Source organism: Polypterus senegalus, chromosome 14 (assembly GCF_016835505.1).
Source record: "Polypterus senegalus isolate Bchr_013 chromosome 14, ASM1683550v1, whole genome shotgun sequence".
In the NCBI taxonomy this organism is placed as follows: Eukaryota; Metazoa; Chordata; class Cladistia; order Polypteriformes; family Polypteridae; genus Polypterus; species Polypterus senegalus.
This window is the reverse complement of record NC_053167.1, coordinates 138,918,874-138,938,126: the sequence shown is the minus strand read 5'-3', so window position 1 is coordinate 138,938,126 and position 19,253 is coordinate 138,918,874. Positions and strand designations below refer to the sequence as shown.

The 19,253-nt window shown below is 42.9% G+C and overlaps 1 protein-coding gene across 5 annotated transcripts in view; it reads right to left on the bottom strand.

Annotated features, from left to right (window-relative positions):
- Positions 1–19,253, bottom strand: part of mast2 (microtubule associated serine/threonine kinase 2) — a 457,031-nt gene that overhangs the window by 112,825 nt on the left and 324,953 nt on the right. For 4 of the 5 annotated variants that reach the window (XM_039735193.1, XM_039735196.1, XM_039735197.1 and 1 more), the window contains 3 exons: positions 9,100–9,175; positions 4,854–4,874; positions 2,510–2,588 (listed from right to left, as the gene is read on the bottom strand). In XM_039735193.1, coding sequence (XP_039591127.1) covers positions 2,510–2,588; positions 4,854–4,874; positions 9,100–9,175 — 176 coding nt within the window. The remainder of the gene's footprint in view (positions 1–2,509; positions 2,589–4,853; positions 4,875–9,099; positions 9,176–19,253) is intronic. The other variant, XM_039735194.1, reaches the window with a different exon arrangement.

The window sequence follows — 19,253 nt, the reverse complement described above, 5'->3', positions numbered from 1 at the left end:
TTGACCCAGATGGCTTACAGAGGCACAATGTCTACAGTAGGAGCTATAAAAGTTACATAAAACTCTAGTGAGGCCTCACCCATGCAGTTTTGTTCTCCATATTTTTATAAAAAAAAAAAAAACAGACAGTGCTAGAGAAAGTCCATAGGAGATCGGCTAGGCCAATTTCAGGACTGTGGAGGATGAGTTATGAGGAAAGATTAAATATACTGAACCTTTTCAATTTAAGAAACCAGAGATTAAGAGGTGACATGAATGAAGTGTTCACAATTATGAAGGGAATTAGTACAGCAGATCCCAGCTGTTACTGTGTTGAAAACATACTTAGGGCGTATTTCACACAAACATCAGATATTGTTTCTCCACATGAAGAACCACACAATACACGTAGAGCAAGTGGCCAAGTAGTGTGGTGGAGAGTAGGACTTTAGGGGCCTTCAAATCTCAACTTCATGGGATTTTCAAAATCTCTACGATAATGGCTGTGTTCAAGGTTGCCCCCCCCCTTGGGCCTGACTGTGATGAGCACACAACATCCTTCGACTTAACCGAGAGTGCGTAAAGGACTAGGAGATGGTGACAGCACCGATCTCTAAATGTCTGTGACTCACCTGGGGAAGGCAGAGCAGCTTCTTTTTTTGCTGGATTGGTTGCACCCAGAAAGCACTTTTGGGTTAAGCTGAACTGCTATTAAACGAGGGAGTCTTGTAGTGGCATCGCCCTCTGGCAGCACCTAAGGACCCCAACAGGGATCCCTCCAGAACAGGGGTCGCCAAGTCCGTTTCTGGAGGACCACCGTGGCTGCAGGTTTTCATTCGAACCCTTTTCTTAATGAGTGCTCCGTTTGTGCTAATAAATAACTTCTTGTGAATTCATTGTAATTGATTTGTTTTTTAAGATTTGTTCCCCTGAATTTTTCCATTTGTTCCTCTGAATTGCTTCATTTATTTCCTTAAATGGCACCCAAACAAAAATGAAATGTGAAGTGAGGGCGCCAAGAGAAGACCAACTAAGTCAGAACCTCAAACTCCCAACTAATTTCACTCCAACCAGCTGCTTAATGAGGTGCCAATTCTTGTCGTTAATTAAACTCGTTCTTTAATTCCAAGGCTTGTTGCTGCTCTCGTGGTGCATTAGTAGACATTTCTGAAATTGTTGATTTTCTCTTTCTAAGAGCTCCATTAAAATGTTTTGGGGACCTGAGCAGATCGACATTCCTGAGACCTTCATTGTTCTTTATTTTCACATATTGTAAGACGGACACCAGTTGTTTTGGCTCATTTTGTATCTCGTTATTGTTTGGCTGCTAATTAAGGAAAAAGAAACAATTAAGGAGTCAGAGTCTTCAAGAGCAAGTCAATTAAAATGAATTCAAAAGAATTTAATTAGCTGCAAAAACAGGGCAATCATTAAGAAAAGGGGTTGGAATGAAAACCTGCAGCCATGGTGGTCCTCCAGGACCGGAGTTGGCGACCCCTGATCCAGAACAACTCCCATGCAGCCCTGTTGGTGTCCAAACCAGAGCCATAAAAGAGGGACACCTGATCTTGGAAGGCAGTTCCCCTCTGGCTATCTCTTTCTTCTGCCACCTAGCTAAGGCAGAGAACAGCGCCAGTCCCAGCCATGCCCATTCATCAATGTCGCTCTTCTATTATGATGGAAGTCCAGCTGGGTAAAGGGACGCCATCCATTCCTGCTGGGGTGCCAGCACCGTCCATGTGTTCCACAACACCGCCAACAGACATTCCCATGTGTTAATGCCAGCGAATTTATACACAGTGATCTTTACGTTACTAACTCAATGGGACGGACGACTGACAAAACCACTAGATGGCGCCCCACAAATGGTAATTACGATGCTAAAAAACAACGTTAAAAATGACACGGAGCCTACAAACTAAAATTCTTGACCACAAATGACTAAAAGAGGTCAGTTAAAATTAGCAGATAAATTGACAACATAACCAAAAAATAAATAATACCAATAAGCCATAACCATAATACTGACAACCTGATTTTGTTTTCGTTTCTTTTCTTCCACGGCTGAATATTTTCCAAAAGCTCACTTTTTTTTCTTAAAAAAAGAACACAAAGTAATGTTTTAACATCTCAATCAACAAAAAAAAAAAAATATTTCTGACAATTGTCTTGCATATCGTGTGAGCCTGCATACTATGTGATTTCACATACACGTTACACAGCAAAGTCCTGCGAAGTGCGATAACGCTCAAAGCTTTGCCACACTGCACTGCTGCACTTACGATATGTGATGCACTGGTGCCTCCTTTTCAGTTGTCTGTTGCTGCACACAACACAGTCAGGTTTGTACTTTATGTCTTAGTATGTTGCAGGAAAGTCTGGCACTGCTCTAATGGTGAGTTTTGTCGCCATTCCCAGCTGATTATCTCCCTCTACCCCTAGATGTCGACTTTTGTCGACAGACGCCCTCAGCCCCTCCAGTCGACATCTGCCCTAAAAGAGTTGAATTTACTAGTTGTTTCATACTCACCGATACTGTGGAGCTGGGAGTGTTGGTGCCATAGCCTGAAGAGGGCAGAGATGCCAGAGACCAGCGGCGCCCATCGGTCCTGTAGTTGGAAGCAAACACACACAAACTTAATTGGACCTTTTGGTTTCCAGAACATTCCTTAGATATTTGGCAAATGTGTGGCAAAACAGAGGGTTTTCTTCCTGAAGCGTCGAGGGACAAGTGAAATAACGGAAGGCGCTATACAGAAGGAACAATGCATGGGGTGGGGTAGGGGGCAGCCTGGCAATCAGACATGCAGCAAGACACAAACATGCAAAGGCCGCACCATGGATGTCACTCACTGAGGCACTGCTGGCCAGACCAGTGAAGATCCCGGCCCACTTGGGTAAGAGCTTTTGAGGGCTGGGCGGTCTCTTGACCTTGGAACCCCTGCAGATTTTTTATTTTTTTATCTCCGCCCATTTGGAGTTTTTATTTTTTATTTTTCTGTCCTCTTGTCCATCTCATCTTACTTTATTCTTTGTTACTTAGTATTGCCTAATCTTATTTTTGTTTCATATAAACTTTTCTTTCTTCACCTTGTGAAGCATTTTGAGTTACACACCATTAGTATGAAAATGTGCTCTAGGAATAAATGTTGTTGTCGTCTTGAAGGAAACTCCACATCTAAATCTTGAAGACACAGCCTGTTCTCCTTTTATTTACCAACGGTGCCAATATCAGTGGAGGGCACAGAATGGAGTGAGGCCCTGTGCGATTCCTCATTGGTGACATTGACTCCCCCTAACAGTTGTCACATAACCTGATCTTAGAAGACCCCTTGGATAAAGGTATCAGTCATAAATAATATTAATACTAATAATACTAATAATAAATGGTTCCTTTTGCACCCTGCTGTATTTGGCTCCAAAGCTGCCTTCACCTCCTGCTGCTCTTTTTCCCACCGCATTGCTACGAGTGCCCTGCTTCTCCTCTAATCTGTCAAACCTTCACCCTCATTGGCAGCCATATCAAGGGCACACACATTTATAGCCCTTCACCCTTTTTCCTCAGCAGGGTCTTCCCCCTCACATTATTTATTTTTGTTCTTTATTTCGCCTTATACAATTTCTTGTATTAGGAATTTATTTTTCGCATACCCCTTGGGGTCAGAGCGCAGAGTCAACCATTGTACAGCGGCCCAGGAGCAGCTGAAGGTTATGGGCCTTGCTCAAGGGCCCAGCAGAGTAGGATCTCTTTTGGCAGTGACGGAGATTCAAACCGGCAACCTTCGGGATACCAGCCCAGATCCTTAGCCTCAGAGCCACCACTCCGCCCATACTCCATAACATAACTGCACTGCACTGGGGGCAGACAATCCCCATTCCCGTCACGTCCCCTTGTGCCAGTGGTCTCTCACCATCATGACTTTAGCCATGTTTTCTGTGAGCTCCCCCTGCCTGATCCCTCCTCAGCAATCACATCTCTGTCTGCCCATCTGCCCACCATATAACCTTTGCAAACGGATCGATTGGAGCTGTAAGCTGTGATGCTTGCAAACTGGGATTCAGAGCTGGGTGGAAGTGACATCCGCAGTGTGTGCCATGGGGCGCAGCATATGGAACTCAGCATGCACATATATACTCACCACCGTCATGCTTCAAAAGACAGACAACCTCACCCTGAGTGTGTGTATGCTAGTGATGCCACCTGGCACTGGCAGGTAACTGAGCCCCCGTGTTCAGGAATGGGATAAACAATTTGCCTAATGAGGATGCTATTGCTTTAGCTTTTTCTAAATGATCACTAGATGGGCGTTAATGAGGTGGGGTGTCCAAAGCACTGCATATTTACAGCTACATGGTTATAAACACATATGGGCACTGACAGATAGCTGCCATACATTATTAAAGGTTCTTGTGGGTTTTGTCAATGCACTTTGTGACTGTGACATGTACAGAGGGTGCCACAACAAATCAAGAATTTTGATTGATCAATGCGTGGCACTCATTACAAATTTAAAAACGCCAGCTGGCACTCCAATCCCTGTGGAAGGGTTTGCCCATATTACAAAAACTTGGCTGGAGTTCAGGTGCATGTCATGCCCATCATATTTGTGGGATGCGACATATCCCTGTGAAAAGTCACAATACATTTGAGAGATGGACCCCTGCTGATTTCATTGTCTTAAGATGATTAAACGGCGGCTGCAGAATAAGTGAAAGGGTGAGCGGCCTATAAACAGTGCCATAGTGGACTGGCTCATCAGAACTATGTGACTCTGGGTGACCCATTGTGCTGTCCTTCTCTGCATTGTGGTGCTTGGCACACTTATTCACTCACTCATTCACTCACAGATATCGGGTGCCATGAGATGATTTACCTGTCAGCTCTGTGCCCATGACTGCAGTGAAGAAATGACACAACGTTAATGAGAGTGAGAGTCACCTGGCATGAGTCTTTAACATGAGACCAGCTGACTGGCACCCGCAAGAAAAGGCCGACATGCCAGAATTCATTGCACACGCCCATCTCATTAAAAATGTGGCAATGAGTGTCACTCTACTCTTCACACGTGGTGAAATCAGTTCAGTATTGGCTCTACCAAGTCAAAAATAATCCCCATTTAGGTAAGACGGACTGTTTTCAAAAACACATTACTGCACTTGCTGGGATGCTCTCACTTGCCTGATTGAGTGCACACACTAAGTCTCCACTAGGTGGCACCAGTGCACATCCAAAAACAGTTCACATGCTTTGCTAACTTACGTCCTGTCCACGCTGTGTTTTTGTTTAAAAAGGCAGACGATTGTCACGGTTTTTGCCTTTCGTCCTGACAAAAATTAATAATTCTGAAAACGATCTCCAGAGCCAGAGACGTTTGAAAATTACAGCACATCATGTCAATATGGAAAGGCAAAAAAAGATTTCTGAAAGCGCAGGCTCCGTCGTGCTCTGGGTTGGTTCGTGTTTAACGTTTGGCTGCTAATGGTCGGCCTGGGCAAGCAGCTTAAGTTTCCAGTTCACGTTGCAGTAACATCTTTGTGAACAGACATGGCAATTTTTTTCAGAAGCTTGAATGTATAGACAACGTCCTGGAAAGATCGGACGGAAGGGGATTGAGAGAGGAGTTCTGAGGACTTCTGTCCCCTTCTTTTTGGATGTTTTAGTGTGGACAAACATACTGTTGTAAAGGATGTGGAAACTCTAGGGGACAGAAAATTTCTGTCTAAAAAAAGCCATTATTAAATGAGAACATTGTAGTGTGGATGTGGCCCTAAAGCCATTTGTAACTATGGGGTATCCAGAGGCAACTCTCATCTTCTATCTTCCCAGTCTTTACCTTAAATGGGAGATCTTCTGCATCACATTATTTTCTAATTTGACTGTGAAAGCTGTGCCTGTATGGCACTAACAGCCCATTGGCACCATACAGCAGTGGGGTGGAACTTGGAGTTACCTCAACTGAGGTGCAGGGTGGAGCTGAAGGTGTAAATGTGAAGGTAATGTGTGGAGGCGTATGGAAGAAGCTGTGGAAAATCCAAGGACCAGCAACAGCATTGGACAGTGTTCAAAGAAAGAGATGGCAGATGGCATGAGCCCCATGAGAAACAGCTCTCCACACAATACATACAGTTGTGCTTGAAGGTTTGAGAACCCTTTAGAATGTTCTATATTTCTGCATAAATATGACCTCAAACATCATCAGATTTTCACTCAAGTCCTAAAAGTAGATAAAGAGAAACCAGTTAAACAAATGAGACAAAAATATCATACTTGGTAATTTATTTATTAAGGAAAACGATCGAATATTACATAATTGTGAGAGGCAAAAGTATGTGAACCTCACGGATTAGCAGTTAGTTTGAAGGTGACATTCGAGTCCGGTGTTTTCAATCAATGGGATGCCAATCAGGTGTGAGTGGGCACCCTGTGTTATTTAAAGAACAGGATCTATCAAAGTCTGCTCTTCACAACACACGTTTGTGGAAGTGTATGGTGGCACCAACAAAGGAGATTTCTGAGGACCTCACAAAAAGAGTTGTTGATGCTCATCAGGCTGGAAAAGGTTACTAAACCATCTGTAAAGAGTTTGGACTCCACCAATCCACAGTCAGACAGATTGTGTACAAATGGAGGAAATTCAAGACCACTGTTACCCTCCCCAGGAGTTGTCGACCAACAAAGATCACTCCAAGAGCAAGGCACACGTGTAATAGTCGGCGAGGTCACAAAGGACCCCAACTGAAGGCCTCTCTCACATTGGCTAATGTTCATGTTGATGAGTTCACCATCAGGAGAACACTGAACAACAATGGTGTGCATGGCAGGGTTGCAAGGAGAAAGTCACTGCTCTCCAAAAACAGCATGGCTGCTCGTCTGCAGTTTGCTAAAGATCACGTGGACAAACCAGAAGGCTATTGGAAGAATGTTCTGTGGACGGATGAGACCAAAATAGAACTTTTTGGTTTAAATGAAAAGCGTTATGTTTGGAGAAAGGAAAACACTGCATTCCAGCATAAGGACCTTATCCCATCTGTGAAACATGGTGGTGGTAGTATCAGGGTTTGGGCCTGTTGTGCTGCATCTGGGCCAGGACGGCTTGCCTTCATTGATGGAACAATGAATTCTGAATGATATCAGAGAATTCTAAAGGAAAATGTCAGGACATCTGTCCATGAACTGAATCTCAAGAGAAGGTGGGTCATGCAGCGAGACAACGACCCTAAGCACACAAGTCGTTCTACCAAAGAATGGTTAAAGAAGAAGAAAGTGAATGTTCTGGAATGGCCAAGTCAAAGTCCTGACCTTAATCCAATCGAAATGTTGTGAAGGACCTGAAGTGAGCAGTTCATGTGAGGAAACCCACCAACATCCCAGAGTTGAAGCTGTTCTGTATGGAGGAATGGGCAAAAATTCCTCCAAGCCGGTGTGTAGGAATGAGCAAAAGTTACCGGAAACGTTTAGTAAGGGGGGTCACACCAGATACTGAAAGCAAAGGGTCACATACTTCTGCTAGTCACAATTATGTAATATTCGATAATTTTCCTCAATAAATAAATGAACAAGTGTAATATTTTTGTCTCATTTGTTTAACTGGTTTCTCTTTATCTACTTTTAGGACTTGAGTGAAAATCTGATGATGTTTTAGGTCGTATTTATGCAGAAATATAGAAAATTCTAAAGGGTTCACAAACCTTCAAGCACATCCGTAATGCTATGAAAATCTACGTCCAATCACGTTTCTTATGTGAGGGTAAATCAAAAAGTAAAGGCAATTTGAACATTACAGGGTAACCACAACAGATAGAAGCTGATGCATTATATGTTCATGATGGCTTATGGGTAGCTTGAACATGCACAGCACAGAGCTCTGTGGTCAAACGAACATGGACGCTCCATTACGGAATTACAGATGTGTGATCGACAGACGTGTGACCGTTTCATCTGGACGTTAGAGAACATAATCCATGAATAATGCCGATCGCTAAACCAAAAGTGACCTGGAACGACATCCACCCCCTGACACTTCTGATTTTCAGTAAGCCTTTCTAAGACTGCTTATATCCAGACTTTTCTAGCAATTTTATTTTCGATTATATCTTCTTCTGTTTAGTATTGTTATGCATTAATAAATACCACATTGCTTTTATGTTTTCTATCCTTTGTCTTTTATCTGGAGAGACTGAAATATTAAGAGGTTGCCAAGTTTGGGCAACATTATCACTCTCATGCTGACAGGATTCATCAAGGCTACTGAGGTCGCTCGTCAATAATTAGAACGACTGCAGTACAAGCAAGACATAATTTGGTTAATAAGCTGCACATGACCAAATGAGTTGAGCTGTCATGTGTGTCGCGAGGACCCCCGCCATATTTGTTAGTGCTGGTGATAGTGAATCGCTATGTAGAGAACCTTACGTGGAATATGGCAGAGGGTCTGGCAGTTGGCACCACTCGAGACTTTGTCTGGACTGGATTCACTGTGTGTCCGTGTGTGTTAATCTTCAAGGGGGGGGTAAGGAGGAGATGACCCAGTAAACAAAACTCACAAACTTATTATGTGCGTGGAATGAAATCAAGAGAAACTTCTAGCAGCTAAGCAGCCTGGCAATAAAATTAATTTCAATTAAGAAGGGAAAGTCAGCAAACAATGCCACCCACTAACAAAACAAAAAAAACATTTCGGGGGAAAAAACTGCTAACCTGAATTTTAAGGTGTTAAAAAGTATTTTATAGACATCTCAAATTCCAACCCATTCATCTCATAGTCCTCATGGGGTATCCATAACCTAATTATGACTAGAAAAAGGAAAGCTCAAAATGGCCTGTCGTGAAGACGTTTCCTTTTCTTTGTCTTCTCTCACCTGACCTGTCCAGCCAGGTTAAGCCACCACTGGCCCTGTGCCTGGGGTGTGTGACTAAGAGGTGCTGCTCCACCTGATCCATACCTAGGAGGTGTGTGTGCTTTTTAATGGCTGCCATTAAACACCTGGACGAGCAGATGTGCCATTCCAGACAAGCCTGTGCTCATGCACTACGGTACTCTCCAAGCTGATGCACGATTTTAGCAGCTATGAAACACAATGCCTGAGGAGGAAGATAAAAAGGAGGTTGGACACACGTACCTGCGAGCGGGGGCAAAAGAGAAATGCGCGGCAGCATTTGGTGAGAAGTTCCTGGGGCTGTCCAGAGGGCTGCTGCCTGTAGGAGAAACAGAGAAAAAAAAAATAATCTGGTTAGTCACATGCAGCCACAGCTGATGCCACCTGATATGGAAACCCAAGTTGGCACGAGAAGGAATTCAACTCTACGGTGGTGGGATTACTGATGTTCTGGTCGCAGGACTGTGATGGCAAAGCCACTGAGCTGTGCAAGGCTCCATCACCTTTTGGAAGGCAAAGGTTCTCATGCGATGCTCGGGTGCGCACTACAGTTTCTGCTTTATGATAGACAGACATGAAGACAGGTTGAGCGCGTGTGTTTTATCCATGCAGGAAGAAGGTATGGGCACAGGTGCAAGCGGCACCCTGCGTGGATTTTGCAAGGTCTTCCCATGTCCTCGTGGGCTTCCTCCCACAATCCAAAGACACACAGGTTAGATGAATTGACCCGAGAGTGTGTGCGTGTTCGCCCTGAAACGGACTGGCGCCCTGCCCTGCCCAGGTGTTGTTCCTGTCTCACATCCAATGCTTGTTGTGATAGGCCCCAGCTTTACAGTGACCATGTCCTGGGTAAGCAGGTTAGGAAGATGGAAGGATGGATGATTTTCTTTGTCATCTGATCGGCCTTATGTATGTGGGGCCTAAGGAGGCAGAGCCACCTAAAAATGTAGCTGGGATTTATAGATTCTTTAAGATGTTTGAACAAATGAGGCATCGCATTGGTTATTATGGTTTGCTTTCAGCTCACTTTGTGTTCTTTTTTTATTTAATTATTACCTGCCTTTTGACCCCTGCATTCACTTTAAGGTACACTTTCTGGTTGGTGTTTGATGGATTTGTTTGTAATTTCGGCACCTTGTTTGTCTTGCGGTCATCTCCTTTCAAGGTTCCACAAACTGTTGCAAAGAGCCTCACAAGTGGATGGACCCAATCAACCAAAAAAAGGGAAAATGAAGAAACTTTAGAAAAATAAAAGCTTTATTGCACAAGAAATACTCTGTAGCAGAAGAACATCTGAGGAGCTCAAAAGGCACAGATGGAGTTGCCTTCAGAAACAGGCAACCTAGTGGCAAACCAGTCGGAAATACACAATTCACAAGAGAGGCCATAAAACACAGTAAAGCAGTGAAAATCGAGGGCACTGCAATGGTCAGAAGCAGACCCTGTCAATCCATTAGGCGACTATCTGAAGGGCTTGAGGAAGAGAAAACATTATTATTTAAGTCAAGGACTGTGTTTTGAGTTGATTGTGCTGCAGAGAGCTACAGGATTTGTTCCTGATTTAGATAGATAGATAGATAGATAGATAGATAGATAGATAGATAGATAGATAGATAGATAGATAGATAGATAGATAGATAGATAGATAGATAGATTTGTGAAAGGCACTATATAATAGATAGATAGATAGATAGATAGATAGATAGATAGATAGATAGATAGATAGATAGATAGATAGATACTTTATTAATCCCAAGGGGAAATTCACAATTTATGCAGAAAAGGAGTTGGCCTGTGTGCACAGCATTAAGGGACTAACTTTTATCATTTACCGTATAGGAAAGGCTGACCTCTGATACTATCAGAAGACCCTGTGAAGAATGTAAGATCTTTATAGACTATAAGAAAGTTTAAATTGATTCTAAGTGTCTATAATTAGAAGGGTGTATTCCTTAGGAATGCACATGGCTGTTTGTTTCAGGTTTAAGAACATTCCAGTATATCATAAATTAAGATTTAACCTAAGCTATGTATAACCTCAGAATGAACTGCTAAGGTTTTTTTTTTTTTCTTTTCTAGGATATAAAAGAGAGAACAGGTTTACTTTAGATATTCTGCCAAAATCCAAATCAGTTGACCGAGTTGGAAAGAGGCAGTCTCACAATCTCTCTAGCTCACCAAGAATTAAGAATAAAGAAATGATTTTTTTAATTGGGTTCAAGTTCTTCCGTTGTTTTCCGACTTCAGCGCTCACAGGCTCCATTCATGACAGTTGAGAGGTGCGCTCCAGACACCGAGGGGAAAATCCAACCCCCATTAAGCGTTCTAATAATGTCTGCAGTACGTGCATAAAGGAGGGCCACTTGTGTTTCTAAAAGGGGCACAAAAGAGCGGGCGACATTAATGAAAGTACACCCGAGGGAGACCCGGTAGCAGAACTCTGATGATACCGAGAGGACGGCGTTACCCTGCCTGGGGCTCCAAATTGGCTTCAAACTGTACTGATTAAAATGAACCCCACCAAAACTCAGCATATACAGTTAGGTCTTCAAGTATTTAGACATTAATGCAATTTTTGTAATTTTCTCTCTGTATGTCACCACAATAGATGTGAAATTAAGCAATCAAGATGTGACAGAAGTACAGACTTTCAGCTTTAATTTATGGGGATTAACAAAGTTATGGCTTTAAGATTTCAGAAATTGCAGCCATTTTTCACAGAGTCCCTCCATTTTCAGAGGCTCAAAAGTAACTGGACATGTGCCGGACAAGCAGTTTCATGGCCTGGTGTGGCCTAACATTGCAAAGGACTGGGTGTTCTCTCAGTATTTACAGGGTTGAGGGCCGTCCCCTGATGAAAATGGACAGGTGGCCCCGCCTCTTTGGGAGTCACTCGCAAAATACACGGAACATAACAGAACACGCATAGACAGATGGAAATGAAATAATGCACACAAACAGAATAGTTCAATTAGTTCACATAAATAACAATATTAAAACAAACAAATGAATCAAACATGAGCAAAAAAAGGGAATCCGAACACCTCACGGAAACGTAATACTTGCCTTCTGGTTTTTGAGATTTTTGTGGACATCGATTGAAGTGGAACAAAATTTCTGGGCCTACTCTTTTTACGGTGATACAGTGACATTCAATCAAATAGTTTAACTTCTCCCGTGAAGATTCGCAAGAAGTTGTTGGCACACACCGGTACACCAAGAAAAGCTGCTGATACTCTGTTGAAATTGGAAGAGATGCCGGCACGCAGCTAAATTGCTAAATGGAATGCAAACGTTAGGCCAAATTACAAATTTTGTTAAAATCTGAAGTAAATTCAACCTCAACTCCTCCAATTTCCTTTTCTCATTCTTCGACTTCACTTCTTCTAATGTGAAGGCTAATATTCCTTTCTTCTCTCTTTCTGGTCTTCCATTTACGGGAAGTTTGCAACAGATGTACGCTAGATAAACTACCATAATACCTCACATAAAACTAAATTACCGTAAGGCTTAGAAAAGTAGATGCTGAAAAGAAATCCATTTTTTTCGATGTGCCAATTTAACAATTCATTCTTTAGATGTAGCATTTTCCTCACAACTCAAGATTTCTTTACATAGTGAGTGAGGAGCCACTTCAATCACCACTAATGTGCAGCGCCCACCTGAATGACGAGACAGCAGCCATTTTTGCGCCAGTACTTTTCACCACATATTAGCTGGTGGGTGATGAATGGATAAAAGAGAGATAGCCAGTTAGAGACAGGGGATGATTAGGGAGTCGGACTGACCAGGCCATGGCGGGCAGTTTAGCTAGTACATCGGAATACACCCGACACTTTACAAAGGATGCCCAGGGATCTTTCATGGCCACAGAGGAGCTAGGACCTCAGTTTTATGTCTCATCCAAAGGACAGCACCATTTTTATAGGACAGTACCCCTGTCACTGCATTGGGGCATTGGCATCTCCATTCAGACCACAGGGTAACACCTCTACCAGCAGCAACCCAAGCTTATCCTGGCTGGTCTCTCATCCAAGTAATTGCCAGGCCCGAGCAGGCCTAGCGTCAAGTGGACAACCTGTTCTGAAGTGTCTGTGGTATGGCTGCTGATTAAGTCGAGTCTTTTGAAAATCGTCCGATTTAAATTGCTGGCCAATCGATCGGAACATCGCTATGCGTGTTAAAAATTTAAATCATTTGTAAGGGATTTGCTATTCGAAGACATCAGAACAGACTTTGTTGTCACCACTGATTCACTCTTACTGTCAAGGACCCTTTGAAATGAGACATTAAAATATTTTGGAATTTTTAAAAATTGGGTCACTGCAATCCCCCTTTCCCAAATGTTTTTTTCATGTTATATTTGTGAGATTTGGTGTGTAGATGTTATGGAAGGACTATTTTGATCGTTTTTTTTGCTCGTTTTCTGGGGCAACTATCTATGGTTAGACACTCCTTTCCTGGATTTTTGAGGTCAAAGAATCCGCTTTTCTGTGCCTCTTTTAGATGCTCTAATTCATTCTGAACCATTTCTGCCGCTATTTTGATGCTGACAGGATTTGGATTTCTGTCGCTAGTAAAAGCTTGTGGTTAGTGGGTGGATTAACGGAGGCTGGGACCCCAAAAATGTAATTATTTCAGGTTAAAAGGTCACTTGACGTGGCACTTTTGTTATTCACGTTTATGGATAAGCGTTTAATGTGATTTTTGTGCACTTTTGTTTATGATCTATCCATCCATCCATTTTCCAACCCGCTGAATCCGAACACAGGGTCATGGGGGCTGCTGGAGCCAATCCCAGCCAGGAACCCAGGAACCAATACCGGGCAGGGTGCCAACCCACCGCAGGACACACACAAACACACACTAATGCCAATTTAGGATCGCCAATCCACCTAACCTGCATGTCTTTGGACTGTGGGAGGAAACCCACGCAGACACGGGGAGGACATGCAAACTCCACGCAGGGAGGACCCGGGAGGAGAACCCGCGTCCACTAACTGCGAGGCAGCAGCGCTACCACTGCGCCACCGTGCCACCCTGTTTACAACCCTGTTCTTGAAATTCTTCACTTTGATTTTTCGCTTAGCGTTTTGATGTTGTCACCTGTATTAACAATCTCCCAGTCGTTCATTTAACCGGTACATTCTGAACACGTCTTTTCTCCTGATTAGCCTCATTAAAACACACTCTGCTATCTAAAAGAAGAATAGTTGGTAAGTGAGAACAAAGGCACAAAACTAAACAAAAGAAAGACAGAAAAAAGCAAGGATTCTGGGCATTAATCTGTAAACATTAAACAAACAACCCTAACCCTAACCCTCATCCTCATCCTTCCATTTTCAAAGCAGCCTCTCTTCTAATTCAGCCATCGCAGGGCACACACTCTTGCCAGTCTCCACATCTGGCCAACATTTGGCCGCCAGTTAACCTGACATGCACGTCTCGAGGATATGGCAGGAAGCGCCATGAGGGTCACTGGAGCTGATTACCGTGCCCTGGTATTTTATTATTTTTATTTGCAAAATAGCATGCGATGCTCTGATGCAACATTAGAATTTATTTCACAGAGCGCGTTTGACAGCAAACACCACGGAAAGGGGTTGAATAAAGCAAACCAGATGAAGAGGAAGATTCAACACACTTTCAAACACACGCCACATCTATGTCCCCTTGAGAATCTGGAGGAGCCTACAAACATCCTGACATCAAATAAGAATAAAAAAAAAAAAGCAAAACACTGTGCGAACAAAGGAGGCTGTTGACGGTAAGAGATTTATTAAGGTTAATCATCTTATTGGCAGTAAAAATCTGCTTGGATCAACATTATGGATGTTTGGGAAGTAGAGTCCCAAGATTAAATCTGGTGCTATCTGAATGAATCCTGTGTACCTGCGTGTCTTTGATGGAATGGCAACCCTTTTGGGGTTGGTACCCACTTTAAACCCAACAGCTGATGGCATAGACTGCTCAACCCCCCGGAATTGCAAACAGAAAAATACCAATGGTGTTATGTAACTGTTGCAGTTTATTGACCAGAGTACAAAGGAATTCTTATCTGAATGTCTCCTGAGCATTGTGACACACACTTCAATGCAGAAAAAGAGTCTGATAAATAAGAAGAAACCAAACAAGGAGATTTGAACACGGCTACCCAGGCTACCCTTATCCAAAACCCTGAACTTAACCCCACTAATCGGGCAGCAACAGAAACCCGAACGCCTAAACCTAAGTCAGTGAATAGCATGCATCCGATATAGGAGTTCAAGTTTAGACACAGGGACAATAATAAAATCGTCAAAATTATTATTATTTTTTTTTTTAATAAAGACAAGCTGCCCCTACCCAAAAACCTGAACTTAACCCCACTAGCCAGGCGAAAACAGTAGCCGGGATGCCTAAAACTAAGCCAGGGATTAGCACGCCTCCGTCGAAATAAGTTTAAGTTCAAACGCCGAGAAAAAGAATAAATATTATACAGTAGCTTCGCAAAAATGTAAAGATAATCTACCCCTACTCAAAACCCTGAACTTAACCCCACTAATCGGGCAGCAACAGTAACCTGGGCACCTAAACCTAAGTCAGTGATTGGCACGCATCCGTCCAGGAAGGTCAAGTTCAAACTATGGAAAAATAAGTCATTTATATTTTCTGAAAAATAGGACAGGCGGGCGGCACAGTGGCACAGTAATAATAATAATAATAATAATAATACATTTTATTTATATAGCGCCTTTCCCATGCTCAAGGCACTTACAGAATATAAGAAAGAACGGCAGGGTATACAGTATATAGCATAGTACAAAGCAAATTAATAAATAAGAAGATTAAGACAGTAAATTCAGAGAAAGCCTAACAGACAACAGAACTGATGGTCTAGCACACACACACAGGTTACATGAGCATCTTGACAGAGAGGTAAACTGAGAGAAGGGGAATGAAGTCAAATAGAGCTAAAAGCCTTCCTGAACAGATGAGTTTTAAGTTGTTTTTAAAAGAATTCATGGAGTCAGCTGACCTGATTAATTTCGGTAGGTCATTCCAGAGTCTGGGCACTCGCTATACAGCTGAAGGCCCTGTCACCCATGGAGTGTAGATTAGTGTGGGGCACAACAAGATTGCCAGAATCAGAGGACCTTAGTGGGCGGGCAGGCACATAGTGATGGAGAAGGTCACTGATGTAGTTTGGCGCGAGGTTATTTAAGGCTTTGTAGGTTATTAGTAGGATTTTATATTCGATTCTGTAAGACACAGGGAGCCAGTGAAGACGGAGCAGGATGGGTGTGATGTGCTCGCTGCTGCTGGTTCGAGTAAGGACTCTTGCAGCTGAGTTTTGAATAAGCTGGAGCTGTGATATAAGATTAGAAGGGGCCCCTGCCAGCAGCGAGTTACAATAATCTATGCGGGATGTGATAAAAGCATGGACAAGTTTCTCAGCATTAGAAAAGGAAAGGAAGGAGCGAACACGGATATGTTACGGAGGTGAAAGTAAGAAAGTTTCTTAATGTGATTTATGTGGTGGAGTAAGAAAGGGAGGAATCAAAAATGACACCAAGATTCTTTGCAGTAGAGGCAGGTCTGATGAGATCACCACCAAGATGGACTGGGAAGGAGCTCATTTTATTAAGTTGCATTTTAGTCCCAATTTGCAGGAGTTCAGTTTTGTTGCAGTTTAATTTTAAAGAGTTCTGCTCCATCCAGGTTTTAATTTCACTAAGGCAGGTTGTGAGCTGAGAAAGCTCTGATGAAGTTCCACTTTTAACATTGAAGTAGAGTTGAGTATCATCTGCATAAAAATGATAGCCCAGTCCATAGCTACGAATAATATGGCCAAGGGAAGCATATAAATACAGAAGAGAAGAGGGCCAGGACAGAGCCCTGAGGAACTCCTTGTGTGACTGGCGCGAGCTGGATCTGCTGTTGCCAAGACTAACAAACTCTTGCCTATCAGTCAGATAGGACTTGAACCACTGGAGGGCAGTGCCAGAGATACCCAGCATGTTCTCCATTCTAGACAGTAGAATGTCATGTCTGACAGTGTCAAATGCTGCACTGAGGTCTAACAGAATTAATATGCTGGTTTGTCCAGAGTCTGCTGCCATAAGCAAATCATTGGTTACCCGTAGCAGAGCAGTTTCACAGCTGTGCTGCACCCTGAAACCAGACTGAAAGGGTTCCATCAAATTATTAGACGTTAAGTAATTGGTGAGCTGGGAAGCTACAACACGCTCAAGAGCTTTTGACAGGAAAGGTAAGTGGGAAATAGGCCGGAAATTGTTAAGATTGTCAGCATCAAGACCAGACTTTTTTAACATTGGGGTTACAGAAGCGATTTTAAAAGTGAGCGGCACAGAGCCAGTGTCAAGGGATGAGTTTATTATTGTTGTAACAGTCGGGATTATGGCATGAAGGCAGGATTTAAGTAGTGTGCTGGGGATGGGGTCCAGTATACAAGTAGTTGGCCTCATCTTACAAAGCAGGTCATTAACAAACGCAGATGTGACTGGTGAGAACTTAGAGAAGGAGCTGGATGGAGTGGGAAAACAGGGAGAGATATAAACAGATGATGTATTTACGTTAGTTGAATTATTTAGATCTTTAATTTTGTTACGGAAAAAGTGGAGGAAATCCTCACAGACTTGGGTAGCGCTGCTGCCTCGCAGTTAGGAGACCTGTCTGGGTTCGCTTCCCAGGTCCTCCTTGCATGGAGTTTGCATGTTCTTCCCGTGTCTGCGTGGGTTTCCTCCCACAGTCCAAAGACATGCAGGTTAGGTGCATTGACGATTCTAAATTGTCCCGTGCGTGTGCTTTGTATGTGGGTGTGTGTGTGTACGCGCCCTGCGGTGGGCTGGCATCCTGCCCAGAGTCTGTTTCCTGCCTTGTGCCCTGTGTTGGCTGGGATTGGCTCCTCCAGCAGACCCCCGTGACCCTGTACTTAGGATATAGCAGGTTGGATAATAAATGGATGGATGGATAGAAGGACGGATACCTCTATCCAAAACCCTGAACTTAACCCCACTAATCGGGCAGCAACAGTAACCTGGATGCCTAAACTTACGTCAGTGATTGGCACACATCCGATATAGGAGTTCAAGTTCAGACACAGGTACAATAAGAAAATTGTAATTTTTAAAAAAATATAAAGACACACTACATGCAAAGAGTTCCATTTTGGTCTCTTCTGGCCAGACTCTATTCTCCCAGTATTTCATTGACCTATCCTCACTTTAAATGAGCTTCAACATCCTTTTTCTTCAGCGTGGTGAGCATGCATAGAGGTCATGGTGATGGAGTGCATTACTTACTGGACCTGCTCACTGCAGGTCTTTCTGAAGCTCTCGGCTCTTGGACAACTCTTCTGATTATTCTTTTGACTCCTCTGTCACAAATCTTGTGACGAGCGCCCGGTCTTGGCCGGTTTATTGAAATGATGTTCATTCCACTTCAACATTAGGACTCCAACGGCGCTCACTGGAACACTCAGAAGTTTAGAGATACGTCTGTCACCAATGCCACCAACAATAAGGTTGTGAAGGTCTTGAGAGAGCTCTTTTCTTTTAACCATCATGAGATGCTTCTTGTGTGACACGCTGGGAATGAGAAACCATTTTATAGGCCATCACTTAGGACTAAACCAGCTGATATTCATTTGCACTGATGGGGGGCTATCAGAGATTGACAGATGTCAGCTGCTTTCTTGGCTTTCCAGGCCTTTCTGCACCTCCTTTTCTTCATGTGTTCAATACTTATTCCCTGTGTCATTCCACTTTATTACACAGAACTTCATTTATGGCTGCGTTTCTCAACCTTTATGTATTTGCGAGTTTTCATAACAGTTTTAATCGCGCCTACCTAACGTTTTTGTGAAAGGAGCCCACTAATACCAATTTGTTCTTTTTAATTAATGATATATCATAGATGCAAATTTCATTATACCTTCTTAACTTTTATCGACATTTATCTAACTCTATATTTATTGTTCTAGTATCAGAATGTAGTTTTAAGTTAATTTTGATGTATTTTTCATATTTTCGATTCTTGTTTTCTTTTTTTCACATCTTCGTGCCCCCCTAGGGGGACCCGCCCCACAGTTTGAGAATCACTGATTTATGGACTTAATTGTCTTGATTTCTTTGTATGTGTGGATTACTTGGGTTGTTACCGACATCGAGTGAAAATTTCACGTCAATAGCCCCATTAGAAATATACTTACTGAGAAAAACGTTGATACGTACAATACTTATTTTCTCTGCTCAATGTTTGGGGGCTGCTTTGGTGTATCTGGCACAGGGGGGCATTGAGTCTGTGTAGACAACAATGAAATCTCAAGACTCTCAAGACATTCTGGACTGAAACGTACTGCCCAGAGTCAGAAAGCTCTGTCTCAGTCACAGGTC